The 22129-nt window shown below is 41.8% G+C and overlaps 1 protein-coding gene across 2 annotated transcripts in view; it reads right to left on the reverse strand.

Moving 5' to 3' along the window:
• Nucleotides 1-1045: 1045 nt before the first annotated feature.
• Nucleotides 1046-22129, reverse strand: part of LOC129098087 (cytohesin-3) — a 29547-nt gene continuing 8463 nt past the window's right edge. The window contains exons 1-13 of one of the 2 annotated variants that reach the window (XM_054607044.1): nucleotides 17468-17524; nucleotides 12072-12154; nucleotides 11703-11767; nucleotides 10272-10338; nucleotides 9984-10102; nucleotides 9480-9560; nucleotides 9034-9146; nucleotides 7732-7880; nucleotides 7183-7294; nucleotides 4564-4640; nucleotides 3804-3875; nucleotides 3475-3629; nucleotides 1046-1489 (exon numbers count right to left, since the gene is read on the reverse strand). In XM_054607044.1, coding sequence (XP_054463019.1) covers nucleotides 1417-1489; nucleotides 3475-3629; nucleotides 3804-3875; nucleotides 4564-4640; nucleotides 7183-7294; nucleotides 7732-7880; nucleotides 9034-9146; nucleotides 9480-9560; nucleotides 9984-10102; nucleotides 10272-10338; nucleotides 11703-11767; nucleotides 12072-12154; nucleotides 17468-17510 — 1209 coding nt within the window. In that variant the 5' untranslated portion in view covers nucleotides 17511-17524 and the 3' untranslated portion in view covers nucleotides 1046-1416. Of the gene's footprint in view, nucleotides 1490-3474; nucleotides 3630-3803; nucleotides 3876-4563; nucleotides 4641-7182; nucleotides 7295-7731; nucleotides 7881-9033; nucleotides 9147-9479; nucleotides 9561-9983; nucleotides 10103-10271; nucleotides 10339-11702; nucleotides 11768-12071; nucleotides 12155-17467; nucleotides 17525-22129 lie in introns of those variants that run through there. The other variant, XM_054607045.1, reaches the window with a different exon arrangement.

The following is a 22129-nucleotide window of genomic DNA, read 5'->3' on the forward strand; positions in this document are numbered from 1 at the left end:
TGCTGGATCCACATGCACTAGGGGTTCACAGGAAAACATGCGTGTATGTGATCCAGCATTACCGTATTAAATTTGACCTCATTGATATTAGCCTTATTGTTTTTACAAGGGAGCAATGGAACAAGAAGAAGCAGCAACAATGAACAGTTAGCTGCAGGCGAAAGGCATTCAGATTACAGTTACAATTATTGTCTTCTTCATTATAACAATGTGAGTTGTTTGGCTTCACTGTAAACTGACACATTAATTGCTCTTCTGTTGCAAAGTGGCTTCTAAAGGAGTGTTTGTTGTGGTATTAAACCACACTTGTTGCCATCTTTAATCACGGATGTGTCACCAAATCAACCAGTACTGACATGTTAAGGGTAACAACAATTAAAAGTCCAATAGGTAAGTATCATCTCAAGCCTCGGCAAAAGCTCCTTTTTTTAATGCAACTAAAATAAAAAAGTATGCACATTTTCAAAAATTCTCTGCTCCACACAAATGAGTGAAATCAGCCCAGCTGACTCAAGACTGTAATGCGCTGTTGGAACCTAAATGTAAGCCAGCACTGTTTTCTGAGGTTTCTCTGAGCAGGGGTTTATCCATGGCACCTGGAGAGAAGAATCCAGCACCAGAGTGAGATGACGACACGGTCCAGGTGAGCTTATGCTGCATTGATATACTCACCACCTCCCAAATATGTCCATCTGTATCCTCCCCCCACCCTCCGTCCTCCCAAACGTCCCCATTCATCCTCACATTTTACTCCCTGTGTGGCCGACCAAACATCTGAACTCTGACTTTGAATTAGGACTTCTTCATAAAGCACAGTGGAGGGAGAGCTTATATCAGTAATGCACGCATAATGTAGATACTGTGTGCATTGATAGCATGCACACCACTGCGCACACACACACACACACACACACACACACACACACACACACACACACACACACACACACACACACACACACACACACACACACACACACACACACACACACACACACACACACACACACACACACACATATTGGTCTATAACAACCCACATGCATGCATGAGCACCTGAAACATGGCAGTTGTGCTTTAGGGATGCTTAGAAACATGTTATGACCATGAGACGGAGAGGTAGGGGAGTGTGTATGAGATGGAGAAGAAACAATCCGCCTGGTTGGTTGTTTGAGTGCTGCTCCGTGCAAGAGTCCACAGCTCTGTCCCCTCAGTAGCGTGTTATGTCTCCGCAGCAAGTGCACATGACTTGTGGACAGTCCAGGAGAGAAACTGAGGTTTGTATTTGAAGTCTTTTCGGGGGGTTTGACATCCTTCTCTGTGGCGAAGTAGCTTCCTAGTGTGTGTAGTTTATGTGTTCATGAACGGAAGGGGAGAAAGATGGAGGAGCTGGAGGGTTGAGAAGACTCTCCCTGTTCACTTCTTGTTGGCGATGCGCCTCTTCCTGGTGGCCAGCATGTCGTAGAAGGGGTCCCTGCTGATGCTGGCCCTGGAGAAGAAGCCAATCAAAGGACAGTGATGAAATAAATAATAAGGCCACATGAGAGGAGGGTATTGAGCATCTTTGATATGGAAATGCAGGCACATTTATACAAACCCCTGCCTTAACTAGATCAAAAAAAAAAAAAAAAAAAAAAAAGTTTGTGCAGTGACCTAGTTTGGTTTCCATGGTTTCTGGAGAGGACCCCCCCCCCCCCTTCTCCCAAGTTTGTTCTTGGTACTCTGGTTTGCTGGAACCTCCTCCAGAACTCGTACTAAAACACACAATCACACACTTCCCCTCTCGCTATTCTGCAGGTTGAAAGGTCTGAAGGAGGGCGAACAAATGTGCCCGAGATTATTGACTCTTCTGCGTTCGCTCGCTCCCCCTTTTTTTAGAGCGATGCAAAGGCAGCGCACAATGAGGGTGAGTGAATCAGGAAGCCACTCGGCTCTACTGAGGAGCCCAGTTTCACGGCTGCTAAATCCTGTTAGCACCAGCACAAAGCCAGAAGAGGCTCAACCCCCCACTGCGGATATCTCTGATTCCCTTTGCAACGCCACGCGCCGAAGAATGAATCTATATGTGATGACTATCCTGCTCTTTCATACTGCTCATTGTTATTTTGCACAACCCAATTTCATGAAACAAAAGCTCCAGTGTAGAGTGAGCAAATCTGAGCAAGGCTGTGACTAATGCACATTAACATTTCCTCCATTTCTGTCCTAAACAATATGTAAAACCTGATATATATATATATATATATATATATAATTTAAAACATTAAAATACATTCTGTCTCTTTTACGAACATATCACATTCATTTATGAGCCCACTTTCTCTCCATTGACCCAGTTGGTCCACCATCATCTGGGTCTGTGTGTTTGTGACTACAGAAAAGCAGAAAGAGCGTTGCCTCTGTGATCATCTCGACTTTAGAAGAGGGGGAAGTCACCATTTCCATAAAATGCCTTTTATCTCCCCACTCCCAGAGTCCTCTTGGACCCCTCTGGTGAAGCACAAGCTTGTTAGCCTCCGTGGCTGCGAGTACGTCAACCCAGTTCGGAGCTGACTCTCCTGGTTAGGTTTACTGGGTTTGCTGGCTCACCCCTGGGCTGCTCCAAGCAGTGACTAATCCCCCATCATTTCCCCAGTGAATACTCTCTGAGAGTATGGAAAGAGGGAGGAGGGGGGAGGAGGGCGGATTGCACTATATTACAGAATACAAGTGTTCTGTTCTGCTGAGCAAACTCTCTTTGACATTGCACCATCTTCCACACAGGTGATTAGGGAGAAGCACTTAGGTCACTGACAGGCAGCAAGGTTATTATTACTGAGAGCAACAGTACGTGAGGTATCAGACAGACTTTTGCTGTCTGTTTTGCTATAAATCAAATATTGTAATTACTCACTCAATACAGATGTAGGTGTTTTTTTTTGTTTTTCTTCAAAACACACACCAGTATATTTCCTGGGTCTATTCTACAACAGCATTTTTCTTATAGTCCATGAGCCAGACTTTGTCCAAATTGCCATTTTCTACAGGTTTATGTCCGTAGCTAATATATTTAGTATGATAACCATTATTGAGTGGTAACCAAACAACACACCACCTCCCACATTTAGGCTAGGACTTTTTTATTAAAGGAATAGTGGGAGTTTTGCTTTTTTACCAAGCACGAGATGAAAAGATTCATACCCTCCTGTCTGCACGGTAAATATTACCCAGCAGCAGGTTAGCTTAGGTTAGCTTAGCATATGGACTGGAAACAGAGGGAACCAGCTAGGCTAGCTCAGTCCAAAAGGTAACAAAATCAGCATACCATACCAAGTATAAAAACAAATCGTGGTTTTACGAGGGGATTCACTGCGGGGTTGCCAAGCAACATATGCAGCCTTCAGGTAAATAAACCATCTCAGCTAACTCTCGGTAGGAAGCGTTTCCCAAAGTGTCAAACTTTTCTGCTTAAAGTGTCCTTGTGAGGAGTCTTACTTGATGGATTTAATCCACTCCTCTTTCTCTTCCGGGGTAGGCGCTGATATCCTGTACACCACATGGTTGCCCTCGACAACACGCCCATCTGCCTCCGTCTTGCAGGCTTTGATCACCTGGCCCTTGTGATTGGGGTTATAGAGCTCAAAACAGTTCTGGGGAACGGAGAGAGAGAGCGGGGCATCAATGCTGTGTTGAAGTGAGATTTGACTGCACACCTGATCAAGAAATGTGCTTACACGGTAAACATCTAACAAACACGGTAACGGAGGAGAAAATAAACTAGACGTATGATCTAAGGGTGAGATCTCTAATGAGGCAACACTCACAGGTTTCCTTGGCTCCTCCACCTCCCTGATACTGAGATTCTCCAGTGGGATGATCCCACGAGGCTCCTTGTCCTGAAGGAGAAACATGAGAGGAGGGAGAAAATAAACTGAGTAAATACAAAGAGAGAGTGGTAGCAAAGCAAGATGCAAGCAAACAAGAAAATATAAAGATCAGAAAAGGAGAAAAGAGGCAAAAGGAAGAGAGCAATGCATTTAAGAATCATATAAAATATAGACGAAAAGGGAAGAAACAGACAGAAAGAAAAAGGAAAGAGGAACATAGAGGTGTGGGGTAGTGAAAAAGAGGATAAATCCCCTGTGATGTGTTTTACTAGCATTGAAACAAGCCCAGCGTTTCGTCCTCACTGCTCGTTAACAGAGCAGATAATGTGTGTGGAGGAGTCAGACCAGAGGACGGGACATAATGAGAGTGTCCTGAAGGATAATACCAGGCTAGATAGAGAACACTGCTGATGCAGCAGCCAGCAGGGACACAGAGGCAATGATAAAGATCTTCAACGACGCACATTTAAACTTATTCTTGCAGAAAGTGACACGGACAGTCCGACACACACGGTGGACACTAGCAGTCGTAAAGAGAAAAATACAGCCCTATTTGTTATTATCCCAGAAATTGATACCAGACAGTATAAATTAAGTGTATTTTTAGTGTAGACACACAAACACACACAGAAACTGGCAGATAGGGCTGCAAAGAGGCACTTTACTGAGCAGAACATCATCTTAGTGTGACACTCACTGTTGTGTATTCAAAGTAGTAGAGGCAGTTGTCAGTCAGGATGAACCACCGTCTCTTCCAGGTTTTCACTCGGCCTCCTGACAGGAAGAGGAAGAGGAGACAGGAAGTCACACAAAGGCCACAGTGACTGGCTGTCTCCCATCGGGACAAAGAGCGGGGATCATTAATGAAGCCGACCCACAGCCACTCTGTTTTCTTATTCTTCCGCACAACTGTGTAAAAATGATATATATAATATTAAATAGTATTGTATGGATATTTGCTGCTACCTCAGCCCTTCAGGCCTGCTATAAATCAGTTAAAAAGACCAAACGATGCATTTCAAATGACGGTTTCTACATGTTTGTGCATTAGTTCTTTGCTGTAATTCAATTTCCTGTGAAAAAAAGGCTTCTTGTCATCACATGAGCATGTCATGTGGCAATTAGACACGCATTAATACTTGATTTACTTAATAAGCAGTACATGCCATTGAAAGGTCAGTTAGTATGTGTGTCTGATCTATAGGGTTTTTCCATCAATGTATCTTTGTCTATCACATGTTCAAGCCTGGACATAAAGGAAGGTACTTTATGTTTGTATGCTTCTTTTGTTTTTAGGGTTTTTAAAACGATATATTTCTCTCTATGTTTCAAACACAGTGTTTCCAGTTAATGCTGCTGTGGGTGGATGTCACTTTTGAAAAATGCAGACAGGCAAGTTTGAAGAACACTGAGTGGTATGTGATTACAATCATCCACCACTATCTCATCTCTCTTCAGAGTTTCGATAAATGATGACTCACGCAACTAATGAATTATTGCTGACTTTGCTTATTCATTTCTTAAAAGGCAACAGGATAAAACCTCATTGGCCCCTCAGGAGAGGGGAGCAAACAGCACTTGATATGAACTTGACACCTAAAGCAACCCTGAAGGAACACACATGTAAGCACAAAAAAAACAAAGACAGAACGAGGGAGAATGCAAACTCCTTGCACGTTAGTTTGAAGGCAGAATTCCTCCTCTGGCAGTGAGGAAGCTCTCCAGGTGGGAGACACATGCATTATGTGTGCATGCAGGTCATGAGAAAGACATTCAAACGTGAACCTGAGCTTACACACATGCATACACAAAACATGGATCACAAGCCAGGAAGACATGAAGAGCACGAGCACTTTCTGATCATTTCCTGTGAGTGTGCTTTGACCTAACATTCCTGATTAGTCCCTCTCAACCCTAACATCCCTTACGGTCATAACACTTTTCACTGCAGCATTTCCTTCCTGTTTTCACATGAGCCCATATGGGCCACACATAATTATAAAAGCTCCGGCATTCCTTACATTGCAATACACTCAGGCTATTGAATTAGCGTGGCCAAATTTCCGCTCAGCAAAGAGAGGGATTTGCTTAAAATAAGGCATTTTTTCCTTCACATCCTCCAGGGTTTATTTTTAGAGAGTTAAATTAGAAATATTACAGCGGGAACTAGTGCGGGGGAATGGCTCCAGGGAGGAACCGTACTAGAATGTAATCATGTTAGGTCTGTGAGCCACAATGGGGCTATTTACATTCGCACTCGCTAGTTTGATGAGACTAAAGAGACGTTACACAGAGTGAGAGGAATGTGTTGGTCAGAGCCAGGTGTGTGTATGTGTGTGTGTGTGTGTGTGTGTGTGTGTGTGTGTGTGTGTGTGTGTGTGTGTGTGAACATAGTAATAAAAATGATCACCTGCAGTGTGTTTGCCCTTTAACCTTTGACAAAAGGTTCCAAGCTATTAAACATTTTATGTTCAATAATAAATCAACCTCTAACAACAATTAAAAGTGTTAAAAAAGGACTAAATGTTAATGTCTTTAATGTGTTGTGAACTGCAGAGCGAGGGAGCGAGGTCCAAATCAAAAACACGTGTAAACAAACAGGAACAAATGGCAAAAACAAAGTTACAGAAATAAAACCAAAAACTATTACCTCATTGAGAAAGCACTTAACCACATCCAATCCATAGCACCCAAACAGAAAACTCAAACAGAAGAAATATTTACAGCATGTGTTCCTCACTAAACTACATGAAGATGAAGCCGATGGACATGCAAAAAAACCAAAAACATGCCTACACCATTTTTCACACACTGTAAAATGTTTCCTAGAAGAACTAATTGTACCATGAAAATGTGCACACATTATGCAGACTTTAGGCAATACAAATACATGGTCTTTATAGCCCCTTGTGGTATATTGAAGTGGAAATAAGACGTATGTAACCCTGTGTTTTTAATGAGTAGTGATCAGGCTACAGTTCCAGTGAAAAAACCTAGCCATATCTGGCTTTAAGTTAGTTCAGAACTAAAGTTAGAGAGTTGTATGCATCTGGACTTCAGTTCAAAAGCATCTTTCAGCATTTGTTCCAACATATTTATGTTAATCCAGGTAAATTTATGAATATTACACAAAAGTGTGATGATCTGTTCCAGTTCATTGCGTCTAAAACATGATTCCTCACCATCAACTGAGAGAGCACAAATGTTATTAACCTCATGTCTTGTTCCCCCTCGGCTGTGAGAATACAGCCACAGTTGTAGTGAGGATAAGTGGGAGAGTAACCAAATAACATCACCCGGGATGTTTCTCACTAACCTAATTTAAGCAACCAGCCCTCTCTGTCTGGGTTGAAGAACGTGTGCGTCAGGTCATTCCCATCATCCTCTGGGATCTTAAAGGGTTCGCTCTTGATGCTGTCGTATAGATTCTGGATGGAAAAAGAGAAAGGAACACAATATGAAACCTTCCGTCTCAAAACATTCAACCCAGGTTTCAGGTTAACTGTGCGTTAAACAAGACATTGACAGATTATTTTTTATGATGTTGGAAAGTGAGACACAATGATTCATACCTCATTGACTCTCGGAGTCTTTTTATGCTTAAAAGAAGCCAAGAGCACTTTGGTAAAGACGCTATGTGGGTAGATGAACTTGCTTTTATGCGTTTCTCTTTGAGAGATTGTGAGAGATCATTAGCATCAGCATCTAGAGATCTAATTCTGCTGAGCTGCAACATCTCAATTAGTGAATCGTGACTCTCTGCTTTACACGCTGGAGAACTTCTTATATGGGTTTCCTTTTTCTGTGCACACCACACTGTATACATTTGTCATACCTAACGAACTAATAAAGCCAAAGCTCTCACCCTGAGTAGCTCCTCCGGGAGGTCTCCTCCCTCATTGATCCCTCTGTTCATGGAGATGAAGCGCTCAACGGGGGGCTTGTCTCTGACGTTGGGATTGTGCAGGCTTGTGTTCAGCATAATGATGGCAAATGATAGGACATAGCAGGTGTCTGTGGAGGTAATTATACAGAGTGTCACTGGGAGACATGAGATACAGCACAAGCTTATGACTCTGTGTTTTAGTACACGCTTTCTTACTTGGAGTTTATGGATTTGTGTGAAAATTATTAAAACTATTGATCTTTTTGTCACTTTGTCTATCTTAAATTATTGATATTATATGATAAAGACTATATTGAGAACATGTACTTGATTATATATATATTTTTTTAATTCGAAACCAAAAAATGTACAGTGGAGTTATTATAATAGAATTGAGACAACAGCACAATGATTTATGATATATTAGACAGCAATCCATCAACAGATTTTCTCACCATAAAAACTTAAGTCTGTCTAATAAAAAAGAGAGTTTAATCAACAAAGAGCACAATATTCTGGGACACACAGACTCGTGGAGCCCTCCAAGGCCATCTACAAACCCACTGCTCTTGTGAGTCCACATCATAACTCCTGCTAACCTCCACCTCATCCATCCACACACTAACTGCCCCCGTCAACATCCCCTGCACTGTGATTTACGACCCCGAGCGCACTGGTCCTGAGAGATGACCAATAACTAAGTCTGGGTGTGTCACCACTGCACCACATCAATATTCACGGCCTGAGCTGTCACTTGGTCGTCCTCAACACCAGCTCGGTTAACACAGGAGCAGCAGACGTAGTGTGAGGGGCCGTGATAGCACTAATGACCACTATTGACCCTTGATCGATTTAATCATCACTGATGGAGACACAATAGACGATCACACTGCGATCAGTGAAGTTGAAAACTAAGGAGTAAACAGACTGTTGGTCCATTTATGATTCTCTGAAAGCAAATATCTCTGTAGTCGGAAAAGTGCTCATATTGTCCAGTGCTTAAGGAAAAATCTTGAGGATTGTGGACACATTTTAAAGATTTATGGAGCCGAACAGGTCCAGATGTCTACTAGGGGAAGACAGACAGTCAGAAACATTGATCTGAGGCTGAGGTGGTCTGGCCGGCCCATATTATCTGTCCTGGACTGTCTAGCTGAGTGTGACTCATATGTCTGCTGCAGTGTGTGTGTGTGTGTGTGTGTGTGTGTGTGTGTGTGTGTGTGTGTGTGTGTGTGTGTGTGTGTGTGTGTGTGTGTGTGTGTGTGTGTGTGTGTGTGGTACCTGTGGACTGGAAGACGCCAGGATTGCATTGGCAGTACCTGGAGGCAAACGCCTCCATCATACGATCAATCTTCTGGGCTTCGCCAGGAAGTCTGAAGCTCCACAGAAACTGCCTACAACAGCAGGAACAGAGAGAGAAATTTGAAAAATGAAAATGAAAATGTCTATAACAGTATGAGGATATTCAATGTAAATTACAAACTCTACCACATTACGAACATTAAGAAAGTGATTGTCTAAAACATCATGAATAAAAGGGGTCAAAAATAACATTAGTAGTAAAATCCTCGTAGTATTAAAAACCACTATGCAATTTGTCTTCAAACTAATGAATATACCACTCTAACAGGACTTCCTGGATCATATTTCACCTGTTGGAAGACACCCACTCAAACACTGATCCTTTCTTTTCTTAATCGCAGTGCTTTATTTGGTCGTTAACTCACCTTAAGGCTTGTACGAGGTTGAGGTCTGCAAACTCATGAAGCTCCACAAACGCCTGAAGGACCTTGATGTTAAAGTCATCCCTGGAGGACAGAAAGGTCACATGTGTTGAACTGTTCAATTCCATTCAAAGAAAATCAGCAAAAAACAGACGCCAGACTGTTAATATGTTATATACGTTAATACGATCGTCTTGTGGGGTCATGGTGAAAAGTAAATGCTTTCATGTCATAGCACCAGTGTTTTCAAAGAGCAAGCCACTGTGTATGCAGGCAGCATGAAACCCCTGTTGTTATGACCCTCCTATCCTCCATTGATTTCCCTTCGATAAGAACCACATGTCCGCTGAGTTATTTTACTGGCATTGTCTCCCGTCGCTGCTCTGCTCCATAAATCCAGACCACCAATTTCCTGGGGCCTGCACATGCAGTGCAGATCTGACGGAGAGATGGGGAGAGAGAAAAAGAAAGGTGGAGGAAAAACAGAGGGAAAACTGGAGAGCTCACCGTTCCCCTAAGTAGTCCCCGATGACTGTTTTGTTGAGGCCTTCGCCTTTGTAGAGGAACTGTGCGATGTCCTCTGGGGTGTGCTGGAGAAGATCGTTCTCCAGAAGAAACTGGATCCCCTGTTTTGAAAAAAAAGTCCACACTTACACTTCAGTTACCTCTTTTGGTCTGTTTTAACAGACCTGATGGACGGCTCGGATATATTTTAAAATGTCATTCAAATTTTAAAATTGTATATCAACAGTAACAGTGTTATTGATTCCCACACAAAGTCAGTTTATGCCTGACCTTCTTAGGGTCCATGTTGAACTTCTTCCTCCCCATGGCGATCTGTTTGTTTCTTTGCGTGGTTTTGCTGAATTAAAAAACACACAAAAACATCCATCACGTGACAGTTAAGACTGTAGTGTTGTCCCCATGCAGCTGCGTTTGTTCAGGAGGTCAGTTTGGGATGTGTTCGTCCAGTTTGTTTGTTTACTACTCTGTCAACTGAAGACTGAGTGTACAGTGGACTTAACCTGAGGAAACTGGCTAAAAGTGGCGGCCTGTGACTTATCATCTGCTCTGCACTTGTGCATGAACAGTTTAACCCGTCCTGCAGCCATTTGGATGTCATTCTTCTCCCAAAAATCATTTTGCAAGAGCACCACAGGGAAATCTCCACCTTTGTGTGTCTGAGCCATGGTCGTTGCATGATCCCTACACTTCCTGTGGGCCCAAAATAGCCCAAGCCCCTTTGCCAGCTGCACCTGAGACACCACACACACACACACACACACACACACACACACACACACACACACACACACACACACACACACACACACACACACACACACACACACACACACACACACACACACACACACACACACACACACACACACTCCACCTCATCAACCAATCAAATGAAAGCCTCTGAATGCAGACTGTTTGGCTAATGTTTAGTCAAGGGACTGTCCCGCTTCACTCCTCAAACAAAGGGGGGATCAACATGCACACACACTCACACACTATCAAACACACAAACACAACGACAGGTGTGAGGCTCACAGCGGAAGCGATAACATGGCTCAATGGCTTTGAAGAGCAGAGGAGGCAAAAAGAAAGACTGAGTCCTGTAAAAAATTGTCAATGAATCAATAAGTCAACGGATACAAAATAAATCCACGACAGATAATTGATTAATCATTTAAGTCTAGCAAACATGCCAAACATGTTGGTTCCAGCTCATCAACTAAGAGGAGGGCTACTTTTCTCTCATTTCTATTACTGTAAATTTTGGATAGTGGGGTTTGGATAGTTAGCTGGACAAAATGAGCGATCTGAGGACATCACTATTGGCAATGTGACGTGGCAATGGCTGTTTTTTACTATTTTTTGACACTTGACAGACTAAGCAATATAGAGATGCAACGATTAGCTGATTATTCAAATTTTTCAAGCAAAAATGGCAAGTTTTACTATTCTCTGCTTTAAATGATTTGATATAGTTTTAACATATTTTGGGCTTGGAATATTTCTTGGACACAAGGAGAAATCATCTTGTCATCTTGGGTTCTGGGAAACTGTGATAGGCATTTTTCTGACATTTTACAGACAAAACCACTAATTGATTTATCAAAAAAAAAACAATGGCCAGGTTAATCTATAATCAAAACATTCATTAGTTGTCAGCCCTTAAATAATTAAGTAATTGGTAAAAACAAAAGGACTCACCTCTCCCCCACACAGGTTAGCTGCTCAATCTCAGTCATCACCTCTGCAATCTCGAACTTCAGCCGCTGCAAAGAAGAAAAAAGCAGAATACTCTTATTCCATACACTTGAATTAGTGTACAAGTTTTCTAATACAAAGACAGACAGACTAATTTGATAGTCACATACTTTTAAATAGCAAAGGGCATCCTAGTTACAAGTTTCTTTATAGTTAGAGAAGGGTGATCAGCATCACATCAGATGAGCCTTCAGACATTTTAAAACACTTTCATAACTTATTTTACAAAAGGATCATATTGCCCATCCTCACTTACGGGAACTTTCTGCAGCTGGAGCAAATAAAAAACATAATTCCTGCTTGAATACTCACTTCAATATCATCAAGAAGCTCCTTTTTCCTGCGTCGTATATTCGACAGCTCATCTCTTTCCTCCAAAGACAGGTCCTCAGGTACTGGAAAATACAGAGAGAAATGAAAGAGCATGTGTGAGCGAGGGAGGGAGGGACAGGTTTATGAGGACGGATTAAATTAATTCACCTTCCGACCAGCCAGTCAGAGTCACAGGGATTATTAAGCCTGGCAGTGTTCAGTGGATCCATTCCAAAGACATTACTCATGACTTCAATTAATACACTAACAGAGAGGAGTTTACAGTATATACAGTGTTATGCTCTCAAAATAAAGAGCAGGTGTTAGATGCAGATTACACAAAAGCCACATATGAGGAAGAACTTTCCCATGAGAATTTTCTTCCAACCTTATTAAAACCACAGAAACGTCCCTGCTGGAAAGAAGATCACTTCCATGACTAACTTCCTGTGTGTCACACACACACACACACACACACACACACACACACACACACACACACACACACACACACACACACACACACACACACACACACACACACACACACACACACACACACACACACACACACACACACACACACACACACACACACACACACACACACACACACGGCATCTGGCAAGGCCTGTCCTCTCAAATATTGGCTTTCTGATAGTCGACTGTCGTCGGGCGAGATACATCATGCAACATGCATGTTTTACTGCATGAGCACACAAACACAGTACACACAGGTGAGTACACAATATAAACGCCATGCATACAGAATTTACACCTCACACGCATGATATTTATTTTATTCTCCACTGTGGGTCCCCAGGAGCCGCCTCCTTATCTTTCATTTAACTGTGCCACGTCAACCACCCCCCACCCCAACACCCACCCCCATCCCAGACCCCTCGGAGGACCTCCCCCCTCTCTCCTCCAACACATCAGAAAACAGCAATCCATTTGAGAGCGAGCTGACAGGAAGTAGGTCACTTTCACATGGAGCTATACCAGATTGTGCTTCTCCTACGCTGCTTTTCTCACACACAAACACACACACGCGCACGCACACACACTCCCCCTCTATCTCTCTCTTTGTCCGCCTCCACCCCAGTGCTTGAAGTGGGGGTGAGAGCAGATTCAAATCCCCCAACTGAATCATAACGCTAAGCAGCTTTGCAATTCAGACGCTCTTCCCCCAGTTGTTTCCTCTCTGATTGTAAATAATCGAAAAAGAAAAAGTAAAGTTATTTCCTCCCCTCTTTATCTATCTGCTGCATCTCTCTCTCTCTCACACACTCGTTAAATCTTCCCTTCTCGTCAGTCTTGCCCTGTAAGACAAAGTGACAGAGGCAGCATGGACGATTACGTTCGGAGGGCTTGGAGCTCATGTTATCACAAACGAGCAGCCAGTCAAGAGAGCAGGGATCCAGATGGCTGTGTGATCATTTCTCTTTCACACATGATGCTCTCACAGTATCTACCAAACGTCTAGAAGATGAAACCAAACGAGGGAGGCAGAGGGGAGAGAAACAGAGCTCATTTTAGAAAGATACTAATGGGGTATAAATACCACGTCTACCAAGCATTGTGCAGTTGATTGATGACTCACCCTTAACTTGTCAAGATATTGGAAAAAAAAGGTTATTTTACTGACTTGACTGCAATGAAGAAAAGTCTAATGGGATAAAAACGTTTGTAAATGGAATAGAAGTGGGAGAGAGGTTGTTGGGACTGTGTGGGTGGATGAATTGGATGTCTGCAAAGGGTTTTGTTTTCCTTTTAGTTTTTTCTTTCCTTTATATATTTAAAGATCTTTCTCCTTACTGGGTTCAGATAGAAACGCAAAGCAACTTTTACCCAGCACGATGGCACGGAAAGTACCAGAACCTTCACCAAAATGTGTATCCTTTTTTGTCTGAAGACACCTTTATTTTGCACTCATGTTAAAAATAAATTTCATTAAAAAAAAGGTTGATTCTGACCTTGGACACAGTAGTTGGCAAAACAATTTCCCCACAAGGTCCATTTTGTTTTGGAGCTTTTGATCAAATAACACGATCCTCCTCATGTGCCTCCATCATTTTACACACATTTTCCTGTTAAACATTATGACATACTTGTGACTCTTTGTGAGACTTCACAAGAAATTATCTCGTTGGTTTCTCCATGACCATGCAACATGAGTTTGTAAGGACATCAAGTGAAGTGTCTGCGGTGCTCTAGAGGATAAGTTAAAAAAGAGAAAAGTTGCAAAGAGACAACGTATGAAAACGACAAAGACACAAAAGGATGCTCTCAATGCCAAACAGCAAAGAAAGGGAAAGACTCAAGCGTGATGTACGAACAGATACCAGACATCTTCACACTCTCTGCCTCCTTTGCTCTCTTTCCTTGGCTTCAGTTAAACAGCCTCATAAAGCAGTAATTGTGGAGCAAAGAGACCCTGCAGGCAACCTACGTCTGTAATGCACAAAAACAACTCCTCCATCCCTCCTGCTCCGGCTGAAAGAGCTTGTCTGGACCGGAGAATGGGACAGATTGTCCGAGGGGACTCAATCTGTTTTGGTAACAAATTTCCCCCCCCGCTGTGTGTGTTTCGTAGCATGAGGAAAATGCTGAGTAATCGGATATCATTGTGAGGACATCTACCGCCGTACAGCCGAGACTGGACATCTCATGAATTATGCATGAAAGTCTAGGAATGAGCGTGTGTTTTTGTGATTGGATTCCCATAGAGAGCAGCGCTCCCCATTAAAGAAAAATCCATATAAGGTTGTATACAAACCCTCTATGTTTAACCCCAGGCACGGCCACATAGATTACCACTCAGCCTTCTCATATTATGAGTTAGGGGTCTGCTGTTGCAGGAATAATCAATACATAATCATAATAGTTCAAACTTGCATGCTTAGCCTTTTCACCCCCATCGCTCTTAAAGCATGCATCAACGAGTAACTGCCACTGTGCTAAAGTTTTCTCCGACAGACACGCGGTCCAGATTTTTTTCAAAGGAAAGGTTATTTGGTTTGAAACTTCCTCTATTCAATGCAACATTCCCTTCTAGCTCTCTTCTCTTGGTCGACCGTAACCAGCCGGGTCAACACCTTCTCAAGGAGTTGGTGTAAAGGTCACGAGTAAAGATCAGCGTGGGTCAATGTACCACTACGGCAGCACAGACATGGTAACATTTAACGGCCGTATGCCATTAGAGAGTTTATCATCCAGGTGAGCAGAATTGAATTGAGTAGGACAATGACTATGTAATGATGGTGACAGTCTCAGAAGTTTTCATTAATTAGTGGCAGAGTCATTATGTGTAGTTTTGCTGATGCGTAGGTCATGTTTAAAAATACTTCTGAGAGGATCTGTTTCAAATATTATATAATATATTGCAGGGAGGAATAGAACAAGAAGGAAGAGCCGCAATGAGGTGACGAACAAGCAAACCTTTAACAGGTCATCAAGGTAGACTACTTTTAATGTGCAGCCTAGATCTGATTGTAGTTGCTCACAGCATGAAGAACAAAATGCAAATTATTGACTCTTCTTTTTAAAAGAACTAGTAGTTACTAGTACTAGAAAAATTCAACTCAACGGGTAAACATACGGAAGATCCTTAGTGAGAGGGGTCGGAGGGGGCATGACCCCGTTTTTACCATAAAGCATGGTAAACGAAATAGAACTAGCCACTTCATTTTGATCTCAAAGTGCAATAGATTGATACATTTAACTTTAAAATGTACACAACTTTCCTAATATTGCAATATATGTTGCAGAAACAAAAATGCAATGTCGCAGTATTGTGCAGCCCCAACCAGGACTGAAATCTTAAGTATCCTGAAATTAAACTGCATTAAAGTTAAAAATGTCTCTAAAGTACAAACCACTGTTTGTTTGTCTTAAAGTATTCAGGTCATTGTTGTTCAGGTTTCAGTTGGTATATCATCAGTGGAGACATCTCATGACTCCATTAAAACTGTAACTGCTCCAGACGGTCACAAGGGTCATAAAAAAGGAAAACATGCGTTCACATGCAAATTATTCATCCACTGATAACGGAGTCTATGTTTCAGCTCAATGATGCTCTTTGTTGGAGTCGCTGACGACTGTCTCACTTACTGTAAATAAGCACAAACATTAATACTGGTCAGCATAGAAATGCTGCTGCCTGTTCTGTGGACGAAGCTTTAGACCCCAATCAACTGCAAAACTACTTAGGGGTCTTGAATAATACATTACTTCCCCGTTCAGTCAACAGTCCGGATAGGAAGACCTCAGTCCTGAAGCAGGTTACTGTCTAATGCTTCTGGAGATACTGGAGAGATTGGGATCTGATTCAGGTGACCGACGGGCCTTTATTGGCAGATCGAAAAGTCAAATGACTAAACGCCTTTGACAGTCGGGCCTTTTCAATATCCTCGGCATCAAGGTCAGTGGAGAGGTTGGTTTTGCATACTGATACCCCTGTTGTATAAGGTTATGTTTGCTGATTAGTCGACTATGAGAGTCATGAAACTACGTCAACGTGGGTGCACACGCTTAAAGCAAATGCAAAACCCTCAATTTGTTTTGTCCATTGACGGTTACAATAAAGTTTCATGCAAACAAAATGCCCGATACTCAAAAAATGTTGACGGATAAAAGAAAGGCAGCATTACTTTTTGAAATTCACTTTGAACAGAAATTAAAGAGAGAAAAAGAAGAATATGGACCTGCAGATGGCTGTGAAATATGTCATGAAATATCTGTTTTGGATCGATCTTAGCTTTTATTTATGTCTCAAGTCAAGATGGCGGCAGACACAATGTGTGAAATACTCCTCCTGTCTGTCCAATATACAGATCGTTTAATTCAGGATCTGTTGTAAATAAGGTAAAAGTTCCAAAACCACAAGAAGTCTTTTAACCGTTACACCAATCAAACTACAGCAAAACTAATTTTTGCTCGACTTGGCTAAAAACTTCACTCAACAAAACCCGCTTTGTCCTTCAGAGAGAGACAACCGCTGCCAAAGTGAAACGCTTCCTGATTTTCACCAGGCTTGATGTGTTACAATGGAGGGGATGTCTGCTGTGATTAGGACCGCTGGGCCGGTCTTCCCGTAACAAGGACAACGCCGTAAACACGAGGAGGGCTGAGGCCGTTCCCACCACAGGCTAATTAGAGAGCACTTCCACAAGTTCACAGCACTAGACTGCAGCGCGGTTACTGCAGGTATGTGCAACCCCAGCTGAGTTAAGGGTGATGCAAGAAAGCCGGGTGAGTGAGTCAGAGTCAGTGACAAACACTTACAAACAAAACTCCAAAGGGCTCATGTTCTGCAGGGGAAAATGATATAACTCAACTTTACCTCTTTCACGAGATAAAAAAAACGCATTTATTTCCTGTTGTAAAATACATACCACATCGCCTTCTCCTCTCTCCAGTTCCCATGATGACCGACATGCCATCGGCCGAGGTGTCTGTGTCCTTTAGAAGGTCAGTACTGAAAGTGTCAGTGCTGAGGCTGAACTGCTGGAAGAGCTTTTAGCAGCTTTTTTCGCGCTGGTGTACCCGTGCGATTGTAGCCGGTAGGTGTGAAGTAATTGTTTCCCCCCTCGGCGTTACTCCTACTCACAGCTCTGAAGTACGCAGAGACACACAGGAACACACACTCACGCACAAAGCATGAACAGACACACACTTTGACAGTCGTAGGGTGGAAATAGCTCACATTCCTTCTACTGTAACCGCCCCGTCTGGTCCATCCAGCTCTCTATTCACCTCCTCTAGTCTCATCACTTCTTTTTATTCAATTCTCTGACTGAGATCCATCTGCTTTTACCATATTTCACCTGGTAAACCCTCAACTCTAAAACGACCAAAAGGCCAATCTTTGCTTCATAAAGGCTTCTGGGTATTTATTACGATGATGATGATGGGGTCGTGGCCTGCATTTTGAGGGTGCAGCAACAACAGCAGAGTGCACTCGTTTCAAATACAATCCACTCAACTTAAGAGCATCAGCTACAACTTTTATGAGGCTCAAATAGCAGACACTCCAGTCCATGGTGCTTAGGTTACTGTCCACTTTACTGAGTCACTATTCTGAGGTTCCATTTTCATTCCTCATTATTGCAAACATTAGATTTGCATCCATCCCCTTTAGGCATCTTTAGAAGTAACAACTCAGAATTGTCCACTAATACAATGCATCAAACTACATGTGGATGTTGGGGTGAAAGTTAGAGATTAAAAAAATAAAAATAAAGCCCCAACCCTTAATCTTATTTGATGTGTTTTTCTGCTTTAACAACAAATGATCACAGTTCTGATCCATTGTAGTCTCTACCCTCCAAGAACTTCTTCCTTCACATTAATGAAGACTGACAATTTTGGGGAAGTTTCCCATTTGCCTCATGATGATAACATTGATTTCACACACACTGTTAGTAGTTATGATTTACGTCTTTCTTTCGTCAGTAAATCAAATGTCAACAATGGAATTTCACCAGCCAAACCAAGCAGCTATCTACTTATCAGACAAGCTATTCATCTTTCACCGTGGTCAGGTGACATGTATTGCTCCACTGTTGTAATCGAGAGAGGTAGTAATGGCTGGGAAACATCAATAAAAGAGTTGAGCTGCTCTGTGAGGCATGCTACAATGGAGAGCATCGTGAACACAAACTACAGCTGAGGCTGATGGGAATGTGATTTGTTTTTCGGTTATTGTGTCTTTGAACTGCTGGTGGCACTGAAGGAACAGCCACTAAGCTTCATCTTCTGGGAACAAAGGACAACGCTTCCACATTTCATAGCAAACTGTCCATTAGTTATTGATATATTTAAGTTTGGACCAAAGTGTTAGACATACCGACATTAAGCATTGCTAAAAACAAAAAAGTTTTACCATCATCTGCAGAAATAAAGACAACAACTTGTCCCATGAGTCTCTTCAGAAGAACTAAAGCTGCTGCGTCTTTCAGTCTTGTAAACACATGTGAAAACCACACTGTTTTCCTTTGGATGCAACACTTGTGGAATATCTGATCATACCTGGAGTGCACAAAACAGCAATACCCTTTTCGCTTTTGTTTGTATCCAAGAAATCATATTATATGTGAACTTTTGTCACACAGTGTCCCAGAAAGACCCAGACATTTCAAAAGAAAAAACCTCCACTTTCAACTGCGTCAGCCTTAAAGAAGTTACTGAATGTTTTCCAGTCTGCAGCAGTAGCTTGTTGTCAGCTCTCATCTTAGAAGAGACATCCACAGCATTCCCCTTTATGAAAATTAGATTACAACTAAAAATCAGAGGTTACATCAAACACAACACAGCCGTTTGATTCTTCAAAGACTCGAACACCCTATAACACAATCCCTTGAAGTAAGACAGTCTCTTCACAGAACCCACTAGTCACAGTCATTTATTCATGAACGAGTACTGCGTTTGCCAAAATTTCACTCTCAAAGAAACGCTTCTTCCTCCCTTTGGATTTAGAAAAACAGCTTGTGATTGGTGTATTTGTGGGCCATCATGTGTCACGATCATCAGACAAATTAGTTGAGTGCTTTTGACAGCAGGATCCCTTGTTATTTATCTTTGTCCAATTACAAGCTTGATTGTGAGTCTTTCATCATAATTTCCTCCATAGCAAAGTAGTGGATTACTTTTACTAAATGCATATTTTTTTCTTGCACAGTTTTGTATGTTTTTTTTTTTTACAACTGATTAACAATCAGCCCATCAGTCTTTAAGTCATCTGTCGACTGCAGAAACTGCGACCTTTTCTTATCTTATCATCCGGTCTACATCATGCTCAGTCTTTTTTGACATTTTGAAAAGAAGATGGTGATCTTGACACCCCGTCATTTGAGCGATACGGAGTCTGTTGGTTGACAGCTATAGTGAAGATGTTTGACATTTACCTGAATGCTTCTTTGTTTTGTCTATCGATCTTGTTGTCCATAATGTTCTTTATAGCCTCACACTCGGTCTAAACAAGAGATTTCTTAATTGACCAGCTGTTAGACAATACTACCTTCATGTGTGATGAGAACTAAGCCCTGAAGAATCTTCTGTCACATCTGTTGCCAGTAATACTAACCCTATTGTTTTAAATAATGTCAGGACTTCACACAATGTCACCTTTTCCTACCAGCCTGCACAACTGATCACAGGACAGCCTGATTGCTCGCCTTATTGTTACCAACACCAGTGGTTACATAACTAATCGGAAATTAGCCATTCTGCAAAAAAGGGCACTTTCAATTTGATGCTAATGCTTTTGTACTTTTACTCCAGTAAAATGTTGCATGCAGGACTTTTAATTGTAACAGAGAATATTTCTACACTGTGGTATTGCGATTTTTACTTCAGTATCAGTGTCTTCCACCACTGGTAGTTTGAGTTGTAGCCTTTTAACTTTAAAAAAAGGAATCGGGTGTGTGAACCAGTATATTCAACTGTGAGGTTGTATTCTCTGTCAGGATTTACCAGTCCTTAAGAAACTCTTAGCAGGGCTTAAGCAAGGGCCCCACAATCCTGTGACTCACTCAGGAAACAACTGTAGTGTCTCACCTGACGACAGTCTGGTATGGAGGCCCTGAGCCGGCAAACAGAGCTCTCAGACAGAGAAATAAACATGATAGAGGAGGCAGCAGCACAGGCTGTTTATATTGGGTGCAGGCCTAAAATGTGGGAAAGAGCAGAGCAAAGATAGACCATAGACAGAGTGAGAGGAGGACAGAGAGATGAGGAGACAATCCAGCTGCTAAATAGGATCCACTCCTGCTTTTGTTATTCTAATACAGCAGGAAGGAGAGGAGGCGGATGAGGAGGAGGAGGAGTGAGAGAGAGTTCATAATACAGTTTAAACCTGAGCCAGGATTTCTTTATTACGCAAAGTATGTGGGCGATTCAGGTCAGACCGTAACTCTTTCCCAGGTTCTGTGTAAAGGGGTTTTCCAGATTAACAGCCTCTGCATTCAGGAGCCTATTTTCCTCTTTAGCCTCTTATCTTAAATTTCACCAGTTGAGCACAGCCTAGAAGTAAACATCATCTCTAATTCTTGCATCATCTCCACAGAGGAGCAGACTTTTGTTTTTTTCCCCCCCACACATAAATAGATGAAAGTCAGATAAAAAACATCAGGGAGGATGACCTTGCTGGCGAAGGCTTTGTGGTATTAATAGTACAAATTCATTCAACCCTGTCTCATAAAAAAACAAGTGCTGCAGTTTCAGGGAAGTGTTCAGGGTGGATGGTGGGGATACAAAGCACAGGACTTTGACACCAGACATCGAGCTTTACGTCCTGCATCCCAAAACGCTGCTGTAGAAACACGGCGGTGCAACATGAAGAGGACCCGCTCCCTATGTAGATATAAATAGCTCATTCTAAGGTAACCAAAACACAACAATTCTTAGTTTCAGGTGATATACTTGTTCAAACATAGTTATGAATGTTATAATCCAATTCTGAATATAGATCTGTATATTTGCTGTTGCAAAACAGTCGTATATAAACATACTTTTAGGAACGGTTGATTCACTATTTAGCTGGATAAACTAAACCAGCAGAGTGTTGATGAAAATATGAATTACAATGCATTGATACTCAAATACCCAATTATTTAAAAAAACTTACTTGAGATCAATAATAAAAAAAATCACTAGAAGGACAACGTACGGTGCATAATATGCATTGAGTGAACAACCACGCATATTACACACAGATTTAGGAAATCATTATGCAATAATAATCATTCACATGGATAAGCGCTTTACTATTAGTCTATTTTTTCAGGAACCTCAATAAAGGAACATAAACAGACCAAAAATTACAATATTTTAGAGCTCGCTATACATTTTTTAATTGAGGCTTTCTTGAGAGTTTATTATTGCGAAACCCGTTAGCCCTCCTTATTATTTCATTAAATATTATGTTACATTTTTGTCACAATCCCCCTGTATGGGCTATGTTAGTTTTGTAAGTGAGATTAATTGTTTTTGTGTGTGTGTGTGTGTGTGTGTGTGTGTGTGTGTGTGTGTGTGTGAGTGTGTGACTCAGTTATAGA

The sequence above is a fragment of the Anoplopoma fimbria genome, chromosome 11 (genome assembly GCF_027596085.1).
Source record: "Anoplopoma fimbria isolate UVic2021 breed Golden Eagle Sablefish chromosome 11, Afim_UVic_2022, whole genome shotgun sequence".
In the NCBI taxonomy this organism is placed as follows: Eukaryota; Metazoa; Chordata; class Actinopteri; order Perciformes; family Anoplopomatidae; genus Anoplopoma; species Anoplopoma fimbria.